At 41.2% G+C, this 22,702-nt stretch overlaps 2 protein-coding genes across 5 annotated transcripts in view; one reads left to right on the top strand and one right to left on the bottom strand.

The window, feature by feature from the left end:
• Positions 1-3,641: 3,641 nt before the first annotated feature.
• KLHL41 (kelch like family member 41) lies at positions 3,642-15,255 on the top strand. The gene is made up of 6 exons (XM_032211244.1): positions 3,642-4,751; positions 8,600-8,757; positions 8,855-8,962; positions 11,412-11,597; positions 13,368-13,514; positions 15,005-15,255. Exons 1-6 carry the CDS (start codon positions 3,642-3,644, stop codon positions 15,114-15,116), a joined length of 1,821 nt encoding a protein of 606 aa, XP_032067135.1. The 3' UTR covers positions 15,117-15,255.
• A 4,226-nt stretch (positions 15,256-19,481) lies between these two features.
• FASTKD1 (FAST kinase domains 1) overlaps positions 19,482-22,702 on the bottom strand; it is a 28,205-nt gene continuing 24,984 nt past the window's right edge. For all 4 annotated transcript variants that reach the window (XM_032228727.1, XM_032228718.1, XM_032228735.1 and 1 more), the window contains exons 14-15: positions 20,073-20,187; positions 19,482-19,859 (exon numbers count right to left, since the gene is read on the bottom strand). In XM_032228727.1, coding sequence (XP_032084618.1) covers positions 19,770-19,859; positions 20,073-20,187 — 205 coding nt within the window. In that variant the 3' untranslated portion in view covers positions 19,482-19,769. The remainder of the gene's footprint in view (positions 19,860-20,072; positions 20,188-22,702) is intronic.

Raw genomic sequence — 22,702 nt, 5'->3', positions numbered from 1 at the left:
ACTTCTCCACTCTTGCATCCCAGGAAACTGCCAGAAAGATTTTTTTTTAAAGTGACACAGTCCCTATTAAAATAGAAATCAAACTGGATCTTCATCTGCTGAGCAGTGCCAAAGCAGCATTTGGAAGATCATATCATATTCACTCAGGTAGATTCCAACTGGGTGGCATTTAGCTGAGGAGACGGAAGCTTCCTCTTACAAGGTTATCTTGGCTAGACTTAAGCCTGTGGATCTTGAGGGGTTTGACAGGGGTCTCTGCCTGTTAGCCACCTGTGCCCTAGACTCCTGTCTCACCTAGTTAATGAAAGCTGCCAGGTAATGAATAACTGATGGTGGGAAGGCCCTTGAGTGAGAAGACATTCTCGCCTGCATTTGGACTTTGTTGAATTCCTTCTCCAGAAACCATTGCTCAGCTCAGTTGTTTTAACTATCAACCAATCTCCAACATCCCCCCCCCCTTTTCTTTAGGGAAGATTATTGAGAAGGATGTTGGGCTTCAGATGCAAAACGTCATGGGCGAAACCCTTTCTAGTCAGGATTCAGGTTGGTGCGGGATCAAAACTGCAGTGGTTACTGTTATTGATGACCTTAAGCAGAACCAGCAAGGGGAGAATGACTTTCCCGGTCCTGCTTAATCTTTTGGTGACTTTTGATACCACCAACCATAGTATTCTTCTGAGCCAGTGACAAGAATTAACTGAACTCTTAACTGTTAAAGAAATGGTTCTCACTCCTAAATAGTGTGTTCCAGTTGATAGCGTTGGGTGATAAGAGGTCATGGCCTAGGAAGCTCCAGTTCGGGTTGCCATGGGTCGTGTTGCTTCTTTTCCTACTGTTCCTACTTTTATGAAACCACTGGGAGAAGTCATTGGTGGCACAATCGGGTATTTCATCAATATGCTGCTGCTGCCAATGATTGGCCACAAGCAACCAGAACAGCTCCAAGAAATTATTAAAGACGTTTCTTTAGTAAAAGTCTATGGAGATTCTCAATCATCTTTTCCCAAAGGTGCTTTTTAAAGAGGCAACTGGACTTTCTGGGTTTTCTTCAAAGATGTTTCGCTTCTCATCCAAGAAGCTTCTTCAGCTTCTTTAGTAAAGAACACCATTGTAATCTCTCCATCTGTCTGCCTTCCCTTCGGAAATGACATATATATTGCTAATGTCTTGACTTTATACACTTCCTCACAAGAGTCTAAGATGGAATGCCTTTTAACTCTTCCTATTAAGATGGAATGCCTTTTAACTCTTTCCCTTCAGCCAGTGGTTCCACCACATCCAGCTATGGACATCCTTCCTGAGCCTGGCAGATAGGGAGAAACAAACCTAGACAGAACCCCAGCAAGAGAAAGTGGCTGTGAATTCATAAACCGCCTGTTTGCAAAGCTAGTCTGAATATATAGTATATTGAGAAGTATAGCTAAATGTCAACCTCGGTAGAATCATTTAGTAATACTTAAGTCTTGTAAAAGCATGCAAGATTTAATCTTCAGATCTCGACTAGCACTGCCAGTGAAGTCTAAAAATTACATATGTAAAATTCAGTACAAATTTTCAAACAAAACGCTTTGGATAACATTCTGATCCAATAAAAGTTAAACACTATGTAGATAGTTCTCGAGTTACAACAGCAATTGGAAATGGGATTGCTAATGCAGTTCTAGTTGCCATCATAACTCCAGGACAATGCAGGTCATTAAGCAGAAGCCCTAGGGGTGAGGAGGTACCAGTTGTTGTGGCCCGCCAGTGGATCTAGCAGCAGATTTGGACAGTGAGGAGGTTGGGGAGGAACATGGGCCAATCCTGGAGTCTGGGGAAGCCTCTGACGAGTGCTCTGCGTCAAAGGCAGAGATGGGACCAGAGCCGTCTGACAGTTATCAGCTGCCTTCAGAGTCAGAGATCAGTGGGGCAGAAGAACAACTGGAGCCTGTTCCCAGTATGTGCATGCACAGGTCTGCCAGGAGAAGGGAACAGCTAACGAACAAGGATTGATTTGGAAGTAAAGATACAGGTGGACGGTGAATGGGCCCTCCAATAGGGAAGAAGGAGGAGCAAAAGAGGAGGGGAGTTTGCAGGAGATGAATTAGTTCAATTCATTACAATGATGATCTGATCCTGACTTCTTGCCAAGTATTGTCTGCTACAGAGTGGTGTTTGGAAGATATTGGCCTGGCCTCTCTCCAAGCCTGATAAAGGACTGTAGTTGTGAAATCTCTTGAAAGACAGTTGCTGGAGAGGAATTCACTTTAAACTAAATAAAAAGGGTTTTATTGGGACAAGGAGTCAGCTTTGTGCTTTTGGAAAGCCTAGGTCAGAACACCAGTGGGGGTAATAGGTGTTGAAGAAGCTATGGGCAGACACAGACTACAGAACTCAGGTGGGTGGGGCTGCTACAGCATATGGAATCCTTGAGATATCATACTCCATAGTGGGGCTCAGAGGTGGGTTCCTACCAGTTCGCACCTATTCGGTAGAACCGGTTCGTCAAATCTACCGAACAGGTTAGAAGAGGTTCCACCAGTGGACCCGGAAAGCAGGCCACACCTACAGAAGAGGTTCCAAATTTTTTTGAAACCCACCACTGGTAGGGCTACTCAGGAGAAAAAGCATTGGGGAAAACCTATAGAGCAACTTGTTACTGTCCTTGCCAGTTTCCCCCATTAACGGTTTGTGGACAGGGAAGGTAGCAAATGGTGATCACATGATTGTGGGGATGCTACAATGTCTGCAACTTCCCAGCCCAGTCATAAGTTCCTGCATTTTGGTGCTGTTATAATTTTGAATAGTCACTGAACAAGTGATCGTAAGTCAAGGACTACCTATAGTAGAAGACAGTACTCAAGCTCACAAATACTTAATGCTTTGTTATGATGTCATTGATTGCACCTTAAACCCTTTTCCTCTTTGCAGTCTATTTTGATTCATAAATGATACAGAACATATCTTTAATTTGGTTGAGCATTCATGCCCAAACTGCTCCTATTCCCTGGATTGCTCTTTGAGACTCAGCTTTAATTTTATGTTAAATAATGCACAGGCTTCCAAACAATAAGATGAATAACGCCACTAAGAGGCTAAAATAAACCCCCAAATGTATCCCCTAGCACAGCTTTTAGAGGAATTTGTTTTTTTATAGGCATATAGATTGAAGATTTTCAGGGAAACAATAATCTTCACAGGAAGTTTCAGTCATGACTGGCTGTTAGTCATCCTACTTTCACCTGCTAACTTCCATCTTTTTTGGTTCATATTTGAGCTGAAGTATTAAGTGACACAAATGTTATAGGGACCAATCTCTTAGTCACTACATTCAAACCTAATTCTGCACCGCTGCTAAGTCACAATGCTAAGTATACTTTACAAGTAACCTCCATCATTCAGCATGTGTAACAAGTAAAACTGATTCCCTAGTGACTAAAGTAACAGTTGCTTCTTTCAACCCATAACAGCTGCAAGCTCCATTTTCCAACACCATCCATTCTGAATTCCAGCTGGTGAAACTCTGTACTATATTTAGTGGGCAAGATTAAATTACAGAAGCTTCAAGCAGGGCAACGTACATTGATCTGCCTTTTTCAGGCAGACCTAGGTACCAACAAGAGGGGTTTCTTTTGTGCTTCGGTAGCCAAGCCTTCCCGAAAATGGATTCCCAGAGAGAACTTGCCGAAGAACTCCGACTTTATCAATCCACTCTTCTTCAAGATGGCCTTAGGGAGCTTTTGGAAGAGAAAAAGTTTGTTGACTGTTCCCTAAAAGCGGGGGATAAAAGTTTGCCATGTCACAGACTAATCTTGTCAGCTTGTAGTCCTTATTTCCGTGAGTACTTCTTATCTGAGCAAAGTGAAGATAAAAAGAAAGTAGTAGAGTTGGATAACGTTGACCCGGCTAACCTTGATATGATCGTTAAGTACCTTTATTCTGCAACGATTGACCTTAACGATTCTAACGTACAAGATATTTTCGCTCTGGCCAGCCGCTTTCAAATTCCATCCATTTTTACCGTCTGTGTTTCTTATCTTCAGAAGAGGCTGGCTGTTGGCAATTGCTTGGCCATCCTTCGGTTAGGCCTCCTCCTCGACTGCCCCAGGCTGGCACTGTCCGCCCGTGATTTCGTGTCTGACCACTTTGTGAAAATTTGTAAAGAGGAGGACTTCATGCAACTCGCTCCTCATGAACTCATTTCAGTGATTTCGCCAGACAGTGTGAATGTGGAGAAGGAGGAAGTCGTCTTCGAAGCTGTCATGAGATGGGTCAAGTCTGATAAAGAGAACCGGGTGAAGAGTCTGGGAGAAATCTTTGACTGTATCCGTTTTCGGCTGATGGAGGAGAAGTATTTCAAGGACCACGTGGAGAAGGAAGACATGATTAAAAGCAACCCAGACCTTTCGAAAAAAATGAAAGTTATTAAAGATGCCTTTGGTGGGAAATTGCCCGAACCTACAAAAGCCGCAGGAAAGTCAGCCAAAGGAGAGGTGAACGGGGATGTAGGGGATGAAGATTTACTCCCCGGCTACCTAAATGATGTTCCGAGGCATGGGATGTTTGTTAAAGATCTCATTCTTTTGATCAATGATACCGCATCGGTAGCTTATGATCCTACAGAAAACGAGTGTTATTTAGCAGCGCTCTCCGAACAGATTCCCAGAAATCATTCCAGCTTAGTCACAAAGCAAAAGCAGGTCTATGTGGTTGGAGGATTGTATGTGGATGAAGAGAACAAGGAACGTCCTTTCCAGTCATACTTCTTTCAGGTAGGCCTTTATTTCTTTTACTCTGGATAAGAAAAGGGTAGTTCCACATATTAAAAATTCTAACTTCTATCTAAATCTTTAATGCATCTTTTTTTATTCTTTCCACTTCAGGGATGTATTCAAGGTTCAAGGTTCAAGGTTCATTTTATTTATATGCCGCCCTATTCCCAGCGGGACTCAGGGCGGCGCACAAACCCAAAGGAGGGGAAGGGAAACACAAGAACTACAACAAAAAGTACAGGGAATTTAAAACAACCAACAGCCACACGATTCGAGAGGGGAAGGGAACTCATCGACCCCAGGCCTGCCGACACAGCCAGGTTTTAATGGCTTTTCGGAAGGCCTGGAGAGAAGTGAGGGTCCGAATCTCTGCGGGGAGCTCGTTCCAAAGGGCTGGAGACGCCACAGAGAAGGCCCTCCCCCGGGTAGTAGCCAGATGACATTGGCTAGTAGACAGAACCCGGAGGAGGCCTAATCTGTGTGATCTAATGGGTCTTTGGGAGATAATTGGCAGCAGTATAAGTATTCACATATATCAAAAAAAAGTATCGTATTTTTTGGAGTATAAGATCCATCTCCCCACTCCCAAAATAGCATGTAAATGTTGGTGCATCTTATACACCAAATAGAGACATTTTTGGCCTTCCAAAGCCCCACCCCACATCCCATTTTTGTGAAAAATGGGCAAAAAGGGGCCATTTTTCGCAAAAACGGGCGTTTTTGCTTTCCCCCACCCCCCAGAAGCATTCTGCAGGCTTAAGTAGGGCTGGGGGAAGGGAAACATGCCCCCATTTTGGTGAAAAACAGAGGCATTTTTGCCTTACCCTAGTCCTGTTGAAGCCTGCAGAGTGCTTCTGGGGGCCAGGGAGGACAAAAACCTATTTTTCTTACTTACCTCTTTGAAATCTTGGTGGGTCTTTTACACTGGTGCGTCTTACAGTCTGAAAAATATGGTATATTCCCTTAGTTTAGCATGATTTCTAACAAATCTTTTAAAGTGATAGCATGTTCTAAACCAGTTTCCTCTGCATATTTTCCTGCTTAATAGTTATCTCTCTCTACAGCAAATTATGTGTGAAAATGAGCCTGTATTGGTTTCATAAGAGATGCTGTGGCATCATCTACCCTTAAATCACTGTTCAGACGGCTGCTGAAATACTTGAATCAGGTCAGCTGGCGGCTGGTGGGCATGCTCAATCCTGCCTTGTTAGTATCTTTGGCAAAAGGCCTGAAAGAAACTACTCATAGTTGTCGTTACACAAGCTCTTTCATCTTTCTATCAACTGTGAATAAGGACAGGACACAAACCTTTTGTATGCTTGTTCAAATGAATGTCTGAATGAGATGATGTAGACTTTAGTGAAGTTCTTGATGTTTTTTTTTAATGTTTGTGACTTCTTGTTTTTACTCATTGCTTGCCTCAATCCAGTATCACATCTAGCTCTTTCATTTATGTTCCTTGCTCATTTCAACATAGGAAAGAGATAAACAAAAATAAAGAAATGTCCAAATATATTGAATTTTACCTAAGTACCCTGTTTTCCCAAAAATAAGGCCTCCCCAGACAATAAGCCCAATCAGGCTTTTAAGCGCATGTGCTAAAATAAGCCCTCCCCCAAAAATAAGCGCTCCCCCAAAATATTGCAACACAGCAGCAGCCATGAGGTGAAAATCCATTACACTATGCTCAAAACTTTGCCCATCTCTGCATTAAACTATAGTGTTACTAAGTCATAGTTTAATGCAGAGATGGGCAAATGTTGCTCTTTTATTTATTGGTAAAGAGGACTGGGACCATCCAGACAAACACTCTAATGAAATCCCCCAAGAGGTTTCTGCTTTTAACAGTGCATTGAGCCTTTTCAAACGCTTACACAGCATTGACCAAAACTGATGGGGGGAAAAAATTCCACCCTGTTTGATTGTCACTACATTTTGGAACATGTTTTCAGGCAATTGCGTAAGCAAAAGGGCAGTTCGGGCTGGTGAGGCACCTGCAGATTGATGTAATGAAACACCAACTCTCTGCAGCCCTCAAGAGGCCCTCAGCCACCTTACCTCTTCTTTGCTCCTTTGATGAGCACCCACCCATTTTTATTTTCTTATGTTAATGAGCAATGTAAATCCAGAGACATTACGGGAAGCACTATGGTAAGAAACCACACTTTACTTTGGACCATGTCAGCTTCAAACCTTTAAAAAAAAAAAGGAAACTCTAAAGAATGTAGGTAAGCAGGGAACCTGTCAAGGAAGATGTCCAGGGGAACATTTAGCCTTGATGCCTGTTTTTTTTAAACTAATAATCAGTAATGTCCAAGGGTGAAATGCTCTGAGGTCTGCTATTGATTTGCTTCACACCTACATGCACGCTTTGCACTAATGCACACTGTAGGACTAAGAAGCCTTTACTGAGTCTGCAAAGGTAAGTAGAACAGCGAGGGGTGGGGGGACAGCTGTGTCATGTGATTTAGATTCCCTAGGAAGCAGGATATCTTGCTTTTTAGTGAATATAAATCACGCGGCACAGCTGATTGTTGCACAGCTGATCGTTGGAACTTTAAAAAAAACTTTTTAAAGCATTTTTTACTACCAGTTTTCCAGCTGTCCTGCAGGATAGTTGGGACTTTTTTTTTACGACTGGTTTGGGCGAACCGGCCTCAACCAGTAGCATTTCACCCCTGGTAATGTCTTAACTTAGTCCTCAGTCCAATGTCCTAAATCCTAAAGCCAATGACTTGCGATCGAGTAATGATTCACGATCTATAATTACAACAGCTCATAGAAGTGCAAAGGGATTAATTTAAACCTAGAAGTAAAAGCCTTCCTTCCTTTAAAGCAGCTGCTGACACTTTTAAAGATGTGGATTTCATGCCTTCCATAGATACTCCCATCCACGAAAGAGTATGGAATTCTTTTTCGCAAGGAGCAAATCCGTCAGCTCAGCCTATTCTTGGGAGAGCCTTTGCTCAGCTTTGGAGGCAAATGCTTGACATTCTAAGGAAACTGAGAAGCCTGAGAAAAGCAAAAGCCAAGCTAAGTTCTGCCTAGAAAAAAATTGCAGCAAACAAACCCTAAAGCAGGAGTGGCCACCCTTGGCGACTTTAAGACCTGTGGACTTCAATTCCCAGAATTCCCCAGCCAGCCATCTGAGAGCCCACAGGTCTTAAAGTCACCAAGGTTGGGCATCCCTACCACAAAGCCTTGAAGGACTCAGAGGAGTGAGTTTCAAAAGATGTACTGGGACCAGGGGTGGGCTTCAAAAATTTTAGCAACGGGTTTGCTGCCCCGTTGCTGGGTGGGTGTGGCCATGGTGGGTGTGGCCTAGTTGGCCTCCTCCACCATGACAGGGGGGGTGTTTCACCCTCCTCAGGTTCCAGAGGCTGTCCTTGAGCAAAAACTGCCTCTCCGGGCTCCGGAAGTCGCCTTCTGGAACTTCTGGGAGGCCCATTTTTTGCCTTTCCCAAGCCTCCTCATGGGCCCTGTACTTATCTGGCATCCCAAATGGGCCACGTGAGACATCTGGGAGGAGAGGGGAGGGGTGAGAGGGGCCGGCCAGGATTAGCATTTGTGGGTTTGCTGAACTGAACAGATCCTCAGCTAGAGGGTCACCCGAACCTGTGCAAACCCACAGCATCTCATCCCTGACTGGGATCCAAATATATAGGGAAGGGGGATGGAAAAAAGATGGGGAAAGGCTGATAGCCAGGTGTTTCAGGGTTAGAGCATAATATGTTTGTTTCCAGATCTTAAGGTTAAAAGTGATGGGACGTTCATACAATGCTGCTGTGAGCTGTTTTCAACATGCCTGGCACATTTGCTAACCATCTTCATTCTACATTTTAATCAAGCTGGACACCATTACATCTGAATGGATTGGCCTGCCTCCCCTGCCATCTGCCAGATGCTTGTTTGGGCTGGGAGAATCAGAGAACAAAATCTACGTAATTGCAGGCAAAGATCTCCAAACTGAGGAGTCTCTGGATTCCGTCTTATGTTACGATTCAGAGTAAGTGGCTTGATTAACACTTTATTGGTTTGACAAGGTCTCTAATTGATGGCCTGTGAGATTGAAGAGCCTCACTGGTGTCCCTTTTCCCTGCCAGGTCACTCAAATGGAATGAAGTCAAGAAGCTGCCCCTGAAAGTATACGGCCATGCTACAGCTTCACATAATGGAGCTATATATTGCCTTGGAGGAAAGACAGATGATAAGTGAGTACTGGACAGCTTCAAGAGTGTTGCAAGTCCTCCCCTCCCCAAAGTATCCCACACAACTATTTGCTCTGGTTAAAATCCTATTAACAGCTGATGTCAGTGTAAACTTTAGTTGCTTTCAAGATCAATGCAGACATTCAACACGGGGAAGGAAAACGCTTGGAAGAGAGCAGCTGATGACTGCTCTGTATATTGTATGTGTATTGGTCTAGATCCTGTCATTCAAGATGAGTGAAGTTTTGACCACTCTTTATTTAGATTTCCCAGTACTGGTTTTGGAAGTTTGAAGCTCCATTTCTGCAATGCTCTGATGAAGATCTTGCTGTAGTGCAGAACTATAAATTCAGAGGTTTAACAAGTGTTTATATTTGCAGTTTTATCATTCAGCAAATCGGAGGATAGTAACAAGAGTTTAAGGGCAGAGATAAATCACGCCTCCAAAAAAGTTACATTATAGTCAAGAAAGCTAACCCAACAATATTGATTTTTTTTAAAAATAAAAATTTAAAAATCAGTGCCTGGCACTGATATAAAAATTAGAAATAACTCACAAATAATATAAAAGAGGAATCCATTTATGTTTGTTTTTACATTCACATTCAGGTTAAGCAATTGGTTTCCATTAATCTTAAGGATTTTATTTTATTATTCCTGACCATCTAATTTTCTGAAATCATCACAGCAATAATATTAATTAGCCATGGCAATAAAACAATGCAACCAGAAATTTGCAATTAAGCTATATCAGACAATATTTGAATGGAAATTACCCCCAAAAAGAAAAAGTGCTATAACAGAAATGACTGGTTTTAACTTTAAAATCCTAAGGGCTTTGTCTGATCTTTAATAAGGATGCACATAAAACAAAAAACATTTTTTATTTTAAGTCAGGATGAAACAATTCCATCTGAAATTGTGTAAATAGAGCATAACATGAAATTCATCAAATGTAACAGATTGAAAGTGAAGTAAGAACTCTGAACAAGTTTATTTGTTCCCTTATTTTTTATCCATAACTTTTAGGCAGAGTGGTGATCAACACTGATTGCTCTCTGCTATCTTACTACAGAAAACGTTTTAAATGAATTATTGTAAAATTTGAGAACATTACAAATTTCCCAAAGGAAGCAGTCCTTTTTGAGCTCTGAAAAGTTCAACAGCAACAAGGCACAACAGAATGTACACTGGGACGACAGAGACACAAATTAACAGGACTAATAGCCTTTATATTTTTTAACATACTCTGAAAATTCAGCATCAGAAGTGTATGCACGGAGCATATATTGTATTCACACCATATCTCAATGACCACCAACATAATCATTGTCCTTATTCTTCAGAGCTTGAAAACCAAAACAGTATTAGTTATATAAGTTATATATTAGTTATATTACCCAACGGGCACATACTGTCTGTTAATGGCTACCCATCAATGAAAGAAAGTACAGCAGAGAATAGTACATGTGTATAGAATGGAGCCCACAGCAAAGTATTTTTTTAAAAAGCATCGGGCAGGCCAGCAAAGCAGTTGAGAGCAATTTTCATTTGTGCATTATTAAAAACCAGGCAATTGGGATAGTCTGTCTGCAGGGGTTAACATATTACCCATCCAGTTGAGTCAGTGACTTAGTTTAGTTTAGTTTAGTTTATTGTCATTGCACATGGTAACAATGAAATTAAATGCTGTCTTCAGTGTACATTACAATTATAAAAATAAAAACACAAACATGCATCATTTACATTCCATACAATTGAAATTGAAAACCTGATATAGCACTATACTGTAGAATTCAATATTGCCCTGGGATAGAAGCTATTTTTCAGCCTGTTTGTCCTTGTTTTTATTGTCCTGTACCATCTGCCAGATTGTAATAGTTCAAAAAAGAAAGTGCCCAGGATGAGATGGATCTTTGAGAATGTTTTGAACTTTCTTGAGGTAGCAGGAGTTATAAAGCTCTTTCCAAGAGGAGCAGAGGACAACCAGTGATCCTCTGGGCAATGGCGTTCATTGGAGCACTGTCCTATCTGCCACTGTGCAATTGATAAACAGGTGCAGTAAATTAGAATACTCTTATGGTGCAACAGTAGAAAGGTTATCAGCCTTCCCATGTAAACAAGAAATATGAACCAATGAGCTCCTTCTACTTTATTGTAAAGCTACATTAACAGACACTTGCAAGTCTGCTCTTCTGCCCTGTCTCCCCGCAGCCTGAGAAATTAGGGAGGGTCCCCTCTGAGCCTCTTTCTCTGTCCGTTGTGCAGTTGCAGGTTGAACCCTCTCTTATCTGATGTTTCTCCATGTTTGCATTTCTTCCCCATGTTTGTCAAGGACTTTCTTGCACATCATTACCTGACGGGAAGCCAATCCCATTTGTCTTAAGTATGTGTGTTTGATCATTGCTATTGTCCCCATTTTTCAAACGGTTGATTTTCTTCTCGTACACAGAAAATGCACAAACAGAGTATTCATCTACAATTCCAAGAGGGGAGACTGGCGCGATCTTCCTCCCATGAAAGTGGCTCGCTCCATGTTTGGTATTGCCATCCATAAAGGGAAAATTGTGATTGCCGGAGGTGTTACCGAAGAAGGCCTCTCTGCTACTGTTGAAGCCTTTGATCTCACCACTAACAAGTTAGTCTACAACACATCCATTCTTGTTCAACAGCACAGCTTAGGGCCACCGTGCACACTTTCTTTGGGGCCCACTGGAATCCTTGTTCCTTTATTTATAAGTGCAATCAACTTCTTTTAACAGTATAAATGTTGTCCCAGGATCTGGCAGGATCTGGCAGTACAGGGTAGGCGAGCAAAAAAGCAGTGGGAGTGACTTGCAGCCTTCTGCCAGTTTATTGGTGGGAAGTCAGCAGGGAAGATTCCACATGATGATCACATGACTGCAGGATGTTGGAACAGTAGTAATGGTGGCCAAGACTCCCAATCATGATCAAGTGACCATGGGGACACTCCAGTGGCCGCAACTTTTGGAGACCCGCTATAAATTCTCCTTGTTCGGCAGTATCGTAATTTTGAATTATTGCTGACTGAGAGGATCATAACCCGAGGACTATCTACATTGTAAATTGGTCTTGAAGTATCAATTACTAGGAGACAGCCTGATAAACATTGCATCTAGTCTATGATACATGATCTGATCTAAGGAAATAATTTTCACCGTGTAAGGGTGTGTATGTGCATGCGTGTGCATGTGTGTACGTACATGTAATGCGCCTTGTTGCATATTTAAGTTCTAAGCATTTTTCAGGAGATGGTCTTTTGAGCTTTAACTATATGCTTTAACTGAACCTGTTCTGCCCTTTCTGAGAAAATGTGTCCTTTATTAATGTACATCTAACTTTATTCAGCCAGTCCACTTCTTAAAGCCATTTCTTCATTCTGACAAATTACTTTTAAAAAACAAACAAACAGTTCTTAGTGCAATGTCATCGTATTTATCTTGCTAATTAAAGCTCTTTTTTAAAAAAAATCTCTCAGGGTAAAACAACACTGTCAGGTACAGTATGTAAAGGTATTTTTACTTGTCTGCATTTCCTGCAACTGTTGTCTTTTCCTTTTGTAAACCGAGGGGAAATAGTACAGCATAACCAAATAACTTTGCCAAACAATATTGCAATGAATATCAATAAAGGTAAAGGTTCCCCTCGCACATATGTGCTAGTTATTCCCAACTCTAGGGGGTGGTGCTCATCTCTGTTTCAAAGCTGAAGAGCCAGTGCTGTCATGTGGCCTGCATGACTAAACGCCGAAGGTGCACGCAACATTGTTATATCAGTAACAATATCCCAAATCCATAAGCCAGCATAGCAAAAGCATCAAGCCAGAGCTCATCAACCACATGCTCTACTTCCCATTCTGACTAAACTCCTGGGGGGAGGGGACATATTTCAAAGTTTTCATCAATGCTAATGGGGTTGGGACCATCCAAATCTCTGGGAAGACGGGGGGCAGAGGAGATCATTCCAAAGAGCAGGTGCTCCTAGAGCCCATCAAATGGTATTGTCTGAAGGAGGGGACCTGGATGCTACCCATTATGAGAGATTAAGTGGGGACAAGCAAAAAGTAACTGGAAATAAGTATGTCTGCAAATTACCTGATGATGTGTTATTTAGGGTTATTTAGATTATGTGTTCTTTGTAAATGACAAACAGCACCTTGAATTGCACTTGGAAACCTCATATGAGCCGGCGCAGTTTGTAAAATAGTGATATGATAAGGACTTACTGTGGTATGTCCAAAACTACCCACACCAATGCATTTGGCATCAACTACATCTTCAGATGGTCTTCAGGAGCATGTTATAGATACCCCCTCCTTTTTTTTAAACAACATATTATACTCAAACGTCATATTCTCAAATTGAATGTTTTATTCATTAAATTGCAGGTGGGAAGTTATGCCAGAATTCCCCCAGGAGAGAAGTTCCATTAGTTTAGTGGAATTGTCTGGATCCTTGTATGCGATTGGAGGCTTTGCAATGATTCAGCTTGAATCAAAGGAATTTGCTCCTCAGGAGGTCAATGACATCTGGAAGTAAGTTTGTTTTAAACATTTTCCCCCCACTTTCCTAGCTCAAGAGATTCAAGTCATTCGTATTAGTTGTGTGTGTGATAACGTAGAGTAAAACTCCACTAAATTCTTTAGCAGTACTAAATGTAGACTAGATCTTGTATTGCCTAGTTTTGGTTTTACTTCAACATATTCTACATATTACATATTAATTTTAATATTCTCTCAGAGTATTAAAAATAACAAATTACTTTGTAGAACTGCCTGCAGAATATATTTTTTTGTTCACCGAGAGCTATATATTTTTCCTGAGCACACTGTGTGCATTTTTGTTTTGGCCTGGATTCAAAAAGAGACCTGGGCACATCTCTATGACTTATTTCAGGCAACTCCTATTTGCCCACCACAACTTTTTCACAAGAGGCTTTCAAATAATGCACGGCTTGGCACTGTGAAGTGATGTTTTGGGACACTCATGACAGGGAGGTTACCTTTTTGTAAATCAGCCATTAACCAACCAAAACTTTAAAAGTGTACCTGTTGTTACGAAAGATCTTAAAAGCAGGGGGTCTTGATCGCAAATGCCTGAGCTTTTTCATGTATTGATGCAAAAGCCTCTTAAATTCTTGTAACACACATAATAAAGCATGCTGTAATAATGATGCACCAATCACTCAGCCCCCCTGACCTCACAGGGTTGTTGTTATGGAGAAAATAAGAGCAGGAAGGAGTATTAAGTGTTTTTGTTTACCTGGAGTTACTTGAAAGGTAATAAAAAGTGAGATAAAAAGTGAATAAATAAATAAAATATACTGACTCCCAGCAACTTGAGAGAATGAGGAAGCAAGAGGATTCCAGTTGAGACCCAAGCTGGGGCTTGCTCTTCCAGGAAGCACCATCACTGCACAATGTAAAGTACAGCTGTATGCTTGGCAGGGCAGGCTGAGGGGCAGCTGCCCTCCTAACCCTGCATCAAGGTGCCATTGCTATAGGGCCAAGAGCTATTTCCACTGGCACCTTTGCCCTCCTTGCAACAGCTTAACAGTCCTTAGGAAGTCATGGTTGAAAGCATGTGGGAGGGAGGGGAAGGAAGGAAGGAAGGAAGGAAGGAAGGAAGGAAGGAAGGAAGGAAGGAAGGAAGGAAGGAAGGAAGGAAGGAAGGAAGGAAGGAAAGATCAGGAACACATGCAGACAGATGCATCAGAGTAGAAAATGTTCACTGAAGATGCGGCATTTGAAAGCACATGGACCAAAGGATCTTCTTTAACTGTAGCCGTTAATCAGAAACCTGGGAAGCAAACTTTGAGGACAGGAAGATAGAAACGAGTGAAGAGTTTTGCCTTGTGTAGCAATGGTTGTTACATTCTTAGACTAGCAATTATTTTACAATATCTGTATTGATATAAGACAGAGTGCTAAAAAAGAAATTTGGAATTATTGAACACAGATTTTGGGAGACGGGCTTGGGGAAAAAAACTAAAGGGCCCCACTTATATACCTTTTTGTTCCTGCAGGTATGACGATGAGAAGAAAGAGTGGTGCGGCATGTTGAAAGAAATCCGCTATGCGTCTGGAGCCACTTGCCTTTCTATTGGCCTAAATCTGTTTAAACTATCAAAGCTGTAAACTAAGTGGCTACTTGATTGCGGATGAGGGTTTTTTTTTTTTTAATAGTCTCTAGTTTTGTTGTATAAGCTTACCTTGTACAGAGACTGGTAACTTCAATTAAATAATTTGTCTTAAATGTCCATTAACTTCTGTTGAATATTAGATCCTCCCAACATTTACTAACTATATGATGGTGAATAGGTTTGGCTATAGACAGCAGTAAATAAAACTGAATTGAACCACAATTTGTCTCGGAGATTAGACCTTGGGCTTCTGTTTTAAAATAAATATCAAAATTTAAATAAATAACCGTATGGCTGCTCTGATTATAGAAAAGAATTTCAATAATCAGATTAGGATTTTCCTTTTATCTCGTTTATGCCACCTGTGATTTGTTTACCTTTCTGCTTACTTTAGAACTTATTCTGAGGATCAGATTTAGGAAATGAATTGACTTTCTACTAATGCGATGTTTACTGACTACTTTTGGCCATTTTTAGTTCAGTAGCTCTCAATCAGCCCTGGGAACATCAAGAAATGGGTATCACAAAGGGTTTCTCACATCAGACAGCCAACCTTTAAAGCCTCAATGGAAGATGGCTGAATGCCTTGCTGAATGCCTCCCTCAACTTTCCCTATTCAGCATCAGCATCAACAACTATTATTAACTACTTATCTGCACTGAACTCCCCTCTAAAGCATTTAAGAAACATAAGCCATCTAGGAGAGGGGCTTCACAACAAACTAAAGGGATCAAAGCATACACGAAAGAGCAAAAAAAATGTAATTGGCCGCCCTCCCCCAGTGGAAAAGAGGAACATGAGACCAAAGTAGGGCCTACTGTTAATAACATCTGGTCAACCTCAATAGAAGATTCTCCACTAAGGGTGAAACCAGTGAGACAGTGCCTCCATGTGTAACTACTATCATCCCAGAGCAGTCTAACTCTATTGAACTTTTAAAAGATTTAAATATGACCTGAAGTTGAAATGGAAGAATCATCTATTTCAGTAAAAGAAAATTTAGTGCACAACTCTGAAAGTATTAATAGCATTTTAATGGGGATTTGCTAGAAATTGAGATTTCTATTCAAACCCAAGAAGAGGAGGCACCGTATTTTTTGGAGTTTAAGACACATCTTAATTTTGGGGGATGAAAATAGGAAAAAAAATTCTGCCTACCAGGCAATTCATCTCCTAGTGATCTTCATCTGGTCAACTTCAGCACATAGGTGTGCTGGTTTTGAGTGTGCACACTTTTTATCCCTTGGTTGAGGGATGAAAAATAGATTCTAAAGCACAGCTGATTGATGGAGGGAGCAGCAATGCGAAAAGCAGGCAAAGCATGGAAGATGGCTTCACTCATTAGCGTCTCATTAGTGCTGAAAAATAGCTTCGGAGTATAAGACGCACCCAATTTTCAGCCTCTTTTAGGGGGGCAAAAGTGTGTCTTATACTCCGAAAATTATGGTGATTTCTACTAGGTTAGGACATGAACGAATCCTGACGAATGCTCCTTCTGACGCTGGCAACAAACATTAACCTTCAGATTCAGTTGCACAAACCATGAAGAGGATGAGGAAGCAGCAAAACCCTTCCCCACTTAGAGCATGAAGGGGCTGAAAGTCATCCCTTGTGGGCCTACAATGCTTAGTCTAAGATTGAAAGGGAGGAGGAGCTCTTATGTGGGGGGGAAAGGGCAGTGGTGCAATTCAGCCGGTTCTATCCAGTTCGCGTGAACCGGTAGCATTGGCGACGGGAGGCTCCACCCACCCGCCCGGACATCATCACATCCTGTAAGTTGATTTCACCCCTGAAACAAGGGTATTAAGAACTTGGGGGTTGTTAAAGGGGAAGATGTGTGTGGAGGGGGATGGATATGACAAGAGCTCGGGGCTTCAGTCTTAAACAGCAAGAAGACTGTCACTGGCACAAGCAACAAATTTCTTACAAACTCAGCATACATTCAAATGATTTTATGAGGCACAGATTATCCAAAGCAGCAACAATGTTATTTTAGGATTGATACTTGTACATTTATTTCATGAGAAGTTAGAAGACTGGGGGGGGGATATACAGTAAAAAAATAGAATATTTAATTATGCACGATCTTTATGTTACAAGAAACTTAAGAGGATACACAATATCAAAAACAAAATATTTAATGAACAGTAATTTGCTCTAGGCACTACTAATATTTTTTTTAAAAAAAATATCTTTAAAGTGCATAGATTTTTGAAGGGTAACAATGGAAAGTTCATATTTAGAATTGGAGGTTCGTATTTAGCATGGGAGATTCAATCCAAGACTACAGCATTCAGAAATACAATTTCATGTGCCCTGGAAGATTGATCAAGTCATTTCAAACCAGGATGACCAACACACAAAATTCAAGTATTCAACATGTGTATCCGTTTTTATGTATCATTTTTTCTGCACAAGAATAGCTTATTCCCAGCTTATTCGGTATACTAACAGGCATTGTGTTTTATAATTTAAATGAATACAGGTACTCCTTGACTTACAATAGTTCACTTAGTGATGGTTTGAAGTTACAACGGCACTGAAAAATGTGATTTAGGACCATTATAGCATTTCTGTGGTCATGTGATTTACATTTGGATCCTTGGCAAGGAATTCACATTTAGGATGATGGCAGTATTGCCCGGGGCCACTTGATAACCAATTTTGTTGTATTTATTTTGTACAATGACAATAAAGGCTATATATCCCCTTTTGCAACCTTCTCACCAGCAAAGTCAATGGGGAAGCCAGATTCAATTCACCATTGTCTTATTAACAGAACAACTGCAGTGATTCACTTAAGAACTGTGGCATGAAAAGTGGTAAAATGGGGCAAAACTCACTCCATAAATTTCTCATTTAGCAACATAAATTTGGGCTCAATTGTGGTTGTAAGTTGAGGCCTACCTGTACTGACTCACTTAAGACGCCTACTATTGTCTGGTTATTTTTGCCCATCAATAAGAACCTTCAGGAGCAAGAAGCTGCAGGTCCCATCGATCAGGCTGTGCCAACTGGTTGAACTCCAAGAATGTGCCTTCTCTGTGGCTGGCAAGAGAACTAAAGTTTCTTGAACTTTAGGAAACAAAGATTCCTTTTCAACAGGATATGGGATGGGGTGACTTGTGATTCTATTGATGTATGTATTGTAATGTATATATGGTATATAAAGGTAAAGGTTCCCCTTGCATGTATGTGGTAGTCATTCCTGACTCTAGGGGGTGGTGCTCATCTTCATTTCAAAGCCGAAGAGCCAGCGCTGTCTGAAGATGCCTCCGTGGTCATGTGGCCAGTATGACTAAATGCTGAAGGCGCATGGAGCGCTGTTATCCTCCCACCAAAGGTGGTCCCTATTTTTCTACTTGCATTTTTTACATGCTATCGAACTTCTAAGTTGGCCAAAGTTGGGACAAGTAGCAGGAGCTCACTCCATTACATGGCACTAGGGATTTGAACCGCCAAACTGTCAACCTTTCTGATTGACAAGCTCAGCATCTTAGCTTATACACGGCACTAGGGATTTGCTCCGCCAAGCAGCTGGAGTGTCGTGGAGGCTTGCAGAGGCGTCGCAAGAGGTAAGGACGCATGCGAGTGCTGCATGTGTGCGCGCGCGCTGCGCACGTTCATGTGGTGGACACTGGGCTCTATTGCAACTATACCAGTTGCAAGGGGATCTGGAACCCACCACAGATGCATACATACATATGTGTTTGTGTATGTGTGTGTATACGTATACAAACACACACAGACACACTTGCTTACTGTTTTCTAGGTTAGCCTATTTTGAACTGTTCTTTCCTGTATGTATGTACCTATTGGCTATTAAGACGGTTAATAAATTGAGCTCCTAAATCACAGATGTCAAACTCGATTGCATCACCTGATGTCATGTGACTTTTTTTGCCTTTGTGGAGCCAGGGTGGGCGTGGCTTGCACATGGCACATCTGGCCCGTGGGCTGCCAGTTTGCGACCCCTGATCTAAATAAATCAAATTCTGCTTGGCTGGCCTTGCATATGCAAGGCAACTAATAATAAAAATAAACCTTGTGTTATAAATAATTATGAATGGCGGTTCAAACTGAATCAATAGCAGTGAAGCTTTCCAATGAGTCTATTCCATGGCTCAAGAGTTATATGAGAAAGCTCTTCCCTGAATCGGCCTTCAGCTACCTTTCATTCCTGGAGAAGTTTATAACAAAACAGGAGACCTTCATGTCAGGTCAGAAGACATTTAGTACGTTAGCAGTGCAAATACATACCTTAAATTGTGGCCAACATCAGATATCAACTATTGCAAGTCTTCCAACATGAGAATAATAGCTTGGGTACTCGGTAGCAGCCTAGTTATTAGATTTTGCAACAAAAGCAACTTCTAAGCACTCCTCAAGGATAGGCTCATGTGCTGTGTAGCCTGGTGGTCAATTTTTATAACTACGGCTTAGGTAATTTGCTAGGCCAAAAATGGTCACACCTTGTGCAAGAAATGTAAATTGTGCAATGCACTTTGCCCTCTGCAATTCCAAATGCGAAATCTCCAGATGCAACATAGTCTTCATTAAAAAAAAAGTTTATTGAAGGCTAAAAATAATTAATTTTCAATGTTACAGTCCGTATAAAAATTGTTATTTTTTTCTCCATACTAGGATATCAAAGCTTTTCAAATATTTTCTTTTCTAAATATTCAGTCTTTGCTTCTGTGGATGACAATCCCATGGAATTCCATTCATAGTGAGGGATCTGAAAGAGAAGTATATGATTAAAATGGGAGTCCATTATTAAAAATGTTATTCATATTTCATCCCTTCCACTTTCCTCAAATGTATTATTTACATGGGTACTTTAAAGTTGGTTGCTGCCTTTGGGCAACAGGTGCATATTTATTCTAAGAAAAAATATGCAGAAAATTCTGAAATGTTATTCAACTTTTATAAAACAGAGGAGACACCATACCTGAACAACTTGATAACCAAGAATCTCTAAATGCCGCTTTTTCATGGCAATATATCCTTTGACGTGATTTGAATTTTTGCAGAAAGCTTCTGAATCAAGGAATTCCACAGCAATCCTGAATTAAATAAAACTTCAAATTTATTTTCATATAACCAAAAAAATACAGCTTGCAAGTATTTTATAATCACTTTATGTACTCATGACACTTCTTGTTTTAATAAAAAACCCAAAGGTTTTTCTACAGTTATAATTGTAATTCTATTAATTATACATAATTATAACACTGAACTGCCATTAAAATTTAGCATCTGATTAAGACTTCTGAATTAATTGTTACAATAATTTAGCTGTAATGCCACTTTTTACAACACAGGAAAAGTTATATTTATCTATAGCTGGCTTCAGTATTATCTCTCATCTTAAAAAAAATCATCACTAGAATTTAAAAAAACCTGTTGTACGGAGTAGAAATGTAATTATATCAAACATATCGCAAGTTGCTTTAAACCAAAATAAGAATACGGTTTAATTCTAAACCCTAAATTACTTCTTGCCTGAAATTTTGGTGTGGTTCCCTGCAATTCTCTGGCATTAAATAGAACACAAAGTTGTTTTAGAATTATCTTTATGGACCAACTGTTCAGAAGGTACCTATATTATTTTTGTAATTTTATTGGCCATTAGATTATTTTTATTTCATACATAAAAACTCACTAGTGCATCATTGTTCTGTAAGATTTGATTCTGCTATGAATTTTATGTAAGTGATAGACCTATGGGTGTCTGTTCAGTTTAGAGTACATATGCCTTCTTTGGATTGTATTCCGATTTTATTTAAATGATATCACTTATCGAAAAATACAATAATATATGTGCTTGTGTAAATTATGTATTAGTTTAGTTTAGTTTATTTATTTGTATGCCGCCCTTTTCCCTGGGGGGACTCAGGGCGGCTCACAATCAAAAGGAAGGGGGGGACAGACTTTTACATATAAGACAGTACATGATTAAAACGCAACATTCATACCATTCGGGCGGGTTACAATCTTTATCCCCAGGCCTGACGGGATAGCCAGATTCTAAGGGCTGTGCGGAAGGTCTGGAGGGTGGTGAGGGTACGAAGCTCCACGGGGAGATCGTTCCATTGGGTCGGGGCTACCACCGAGAAGGCTCTCCTCCGCGTGGTGGCCAGTCGGCATTGGCCAGCGGATGGAACTCGGAGGAGGCCTAAACGATGAGATCTAATGGGTCGTGTGGAGGTGATCGGCAGTAGGCGGTCTCTCAAGTACCTATCATTAAAGTGATAGACTTTTCTATAACTATCTTCAAACCAGAGGTTGCACCAGCTGTCCCCATTCCTTGATCAGGAGGCTATCACTCTTGCCTTAGTCAGGGCCAGAATGGACTACTGTCATTCCAATGTACATGAGGTTGCCCTTCAAGAAATGGTACGTGTTCCCTCGGTCAACAAAGAGCTCTGTCAGCTTCACTGGTTGCTGGTTTGCTTCCGGGTTGCATTCAAAGTGCTGATAAGTACGCTGTGCAAAGTACAATGACCTGATATGCCATGGGGCTGGGTTATTGGAAAAGCTACCTCTCCCTAGTTACATCTACCCATTCCATCAAGTCCAACAGAAGAGGCATGTTATAGGTCATGTCAATAAAAGAGTGTCATCTGATAGGACCCAGGAAGAGAGCCTTATCTGGCCCAGCATCTGACTTTTTGAATATAATAACCCAATGAGGTTAGATAGGCCCCACCCACCCTGCCTTTGGAAGCTCTGGTGTTTTTGTCAGCGTGCCTGGAATCTACAAATTGGTTACAATGAATGGATTGCATTCTCCTGCAGATTATGTTTTATGGTTTTCATTATTTTAATGTTTTTATTTTATTTGGATTGGATTGGATTTAACTTTATTTGTATGCTGCCCTTTTCCCTGAGGGGACTCAGGGCGGCTCACAATCAGGGGGAGGGAAGGACAAAACAAGTTATACACATGAAGACAATACATCGTTAAAAAGCACAACAGTCATACTATTCGGGTGGGGTTGAAGTCTTTAGCCCCAGGCCTGTCGGGACAGCCAGGTTTTAAAGGGCTACGCGGAAGGTCTGAAGGGTGGTGAGGGTACGAATCTCCACGGGGAGTTGGTTCCATAGGGTCGGAGCAGCCACCGAGAAGGCTCTCCTCCGGGTAGTTGCCAGTCGGCATTGACCGGCTGATGGAATTCGGAGGAGGCCTAATCTATGGGATCTTATTGGCCTAGTGGAGGTAATTGGCAGTAGGCGGTCTCTCAAGTACCCAGGTCCAATACCATGAAGGGCTTTGTAGGTGACAAGTAGCACCTTGAAGCGCACCCGGAGATCAACAGGCAGCCAGTGCAGCTCGCGGAGGATAGGTGTTACGTGGGTGAAACGAGGTGCACCCACGATCGCTCGCGCGGCTGCATTTAGTTGTTTATTTTTGTTTTCTGTTATGTGTCTGTGGAAGGCACCCAGAGTCACATATGTGAGATGCTATATAAATCAAATAAATACGTAAATAGGGAAAAAATGCCACCTGCCTAATTAAGATCCCTGTTCACTTGATTGAAATTGTAAATACAATGTGCCATCACCTGCTCAAGGAAA

This window comes from Thamnophis elegans, chromosome 1 (assembly GCF_009769535.1).
Source record: "Thamnophis elegans isolate rThaEle1 chromosome 1, rThaEle1.pri, whole genome shotgun sequence".
Classification (NCBI taxonomy): Eukaryota; Metazoa; Chordata; class Lepidosauria; order Squamata; family Colubridae; genus Thamnophis; species Thamnophis elegans.
This window is presented reverse-complemented; position numbering and strand designations above follow the sequence as displayed.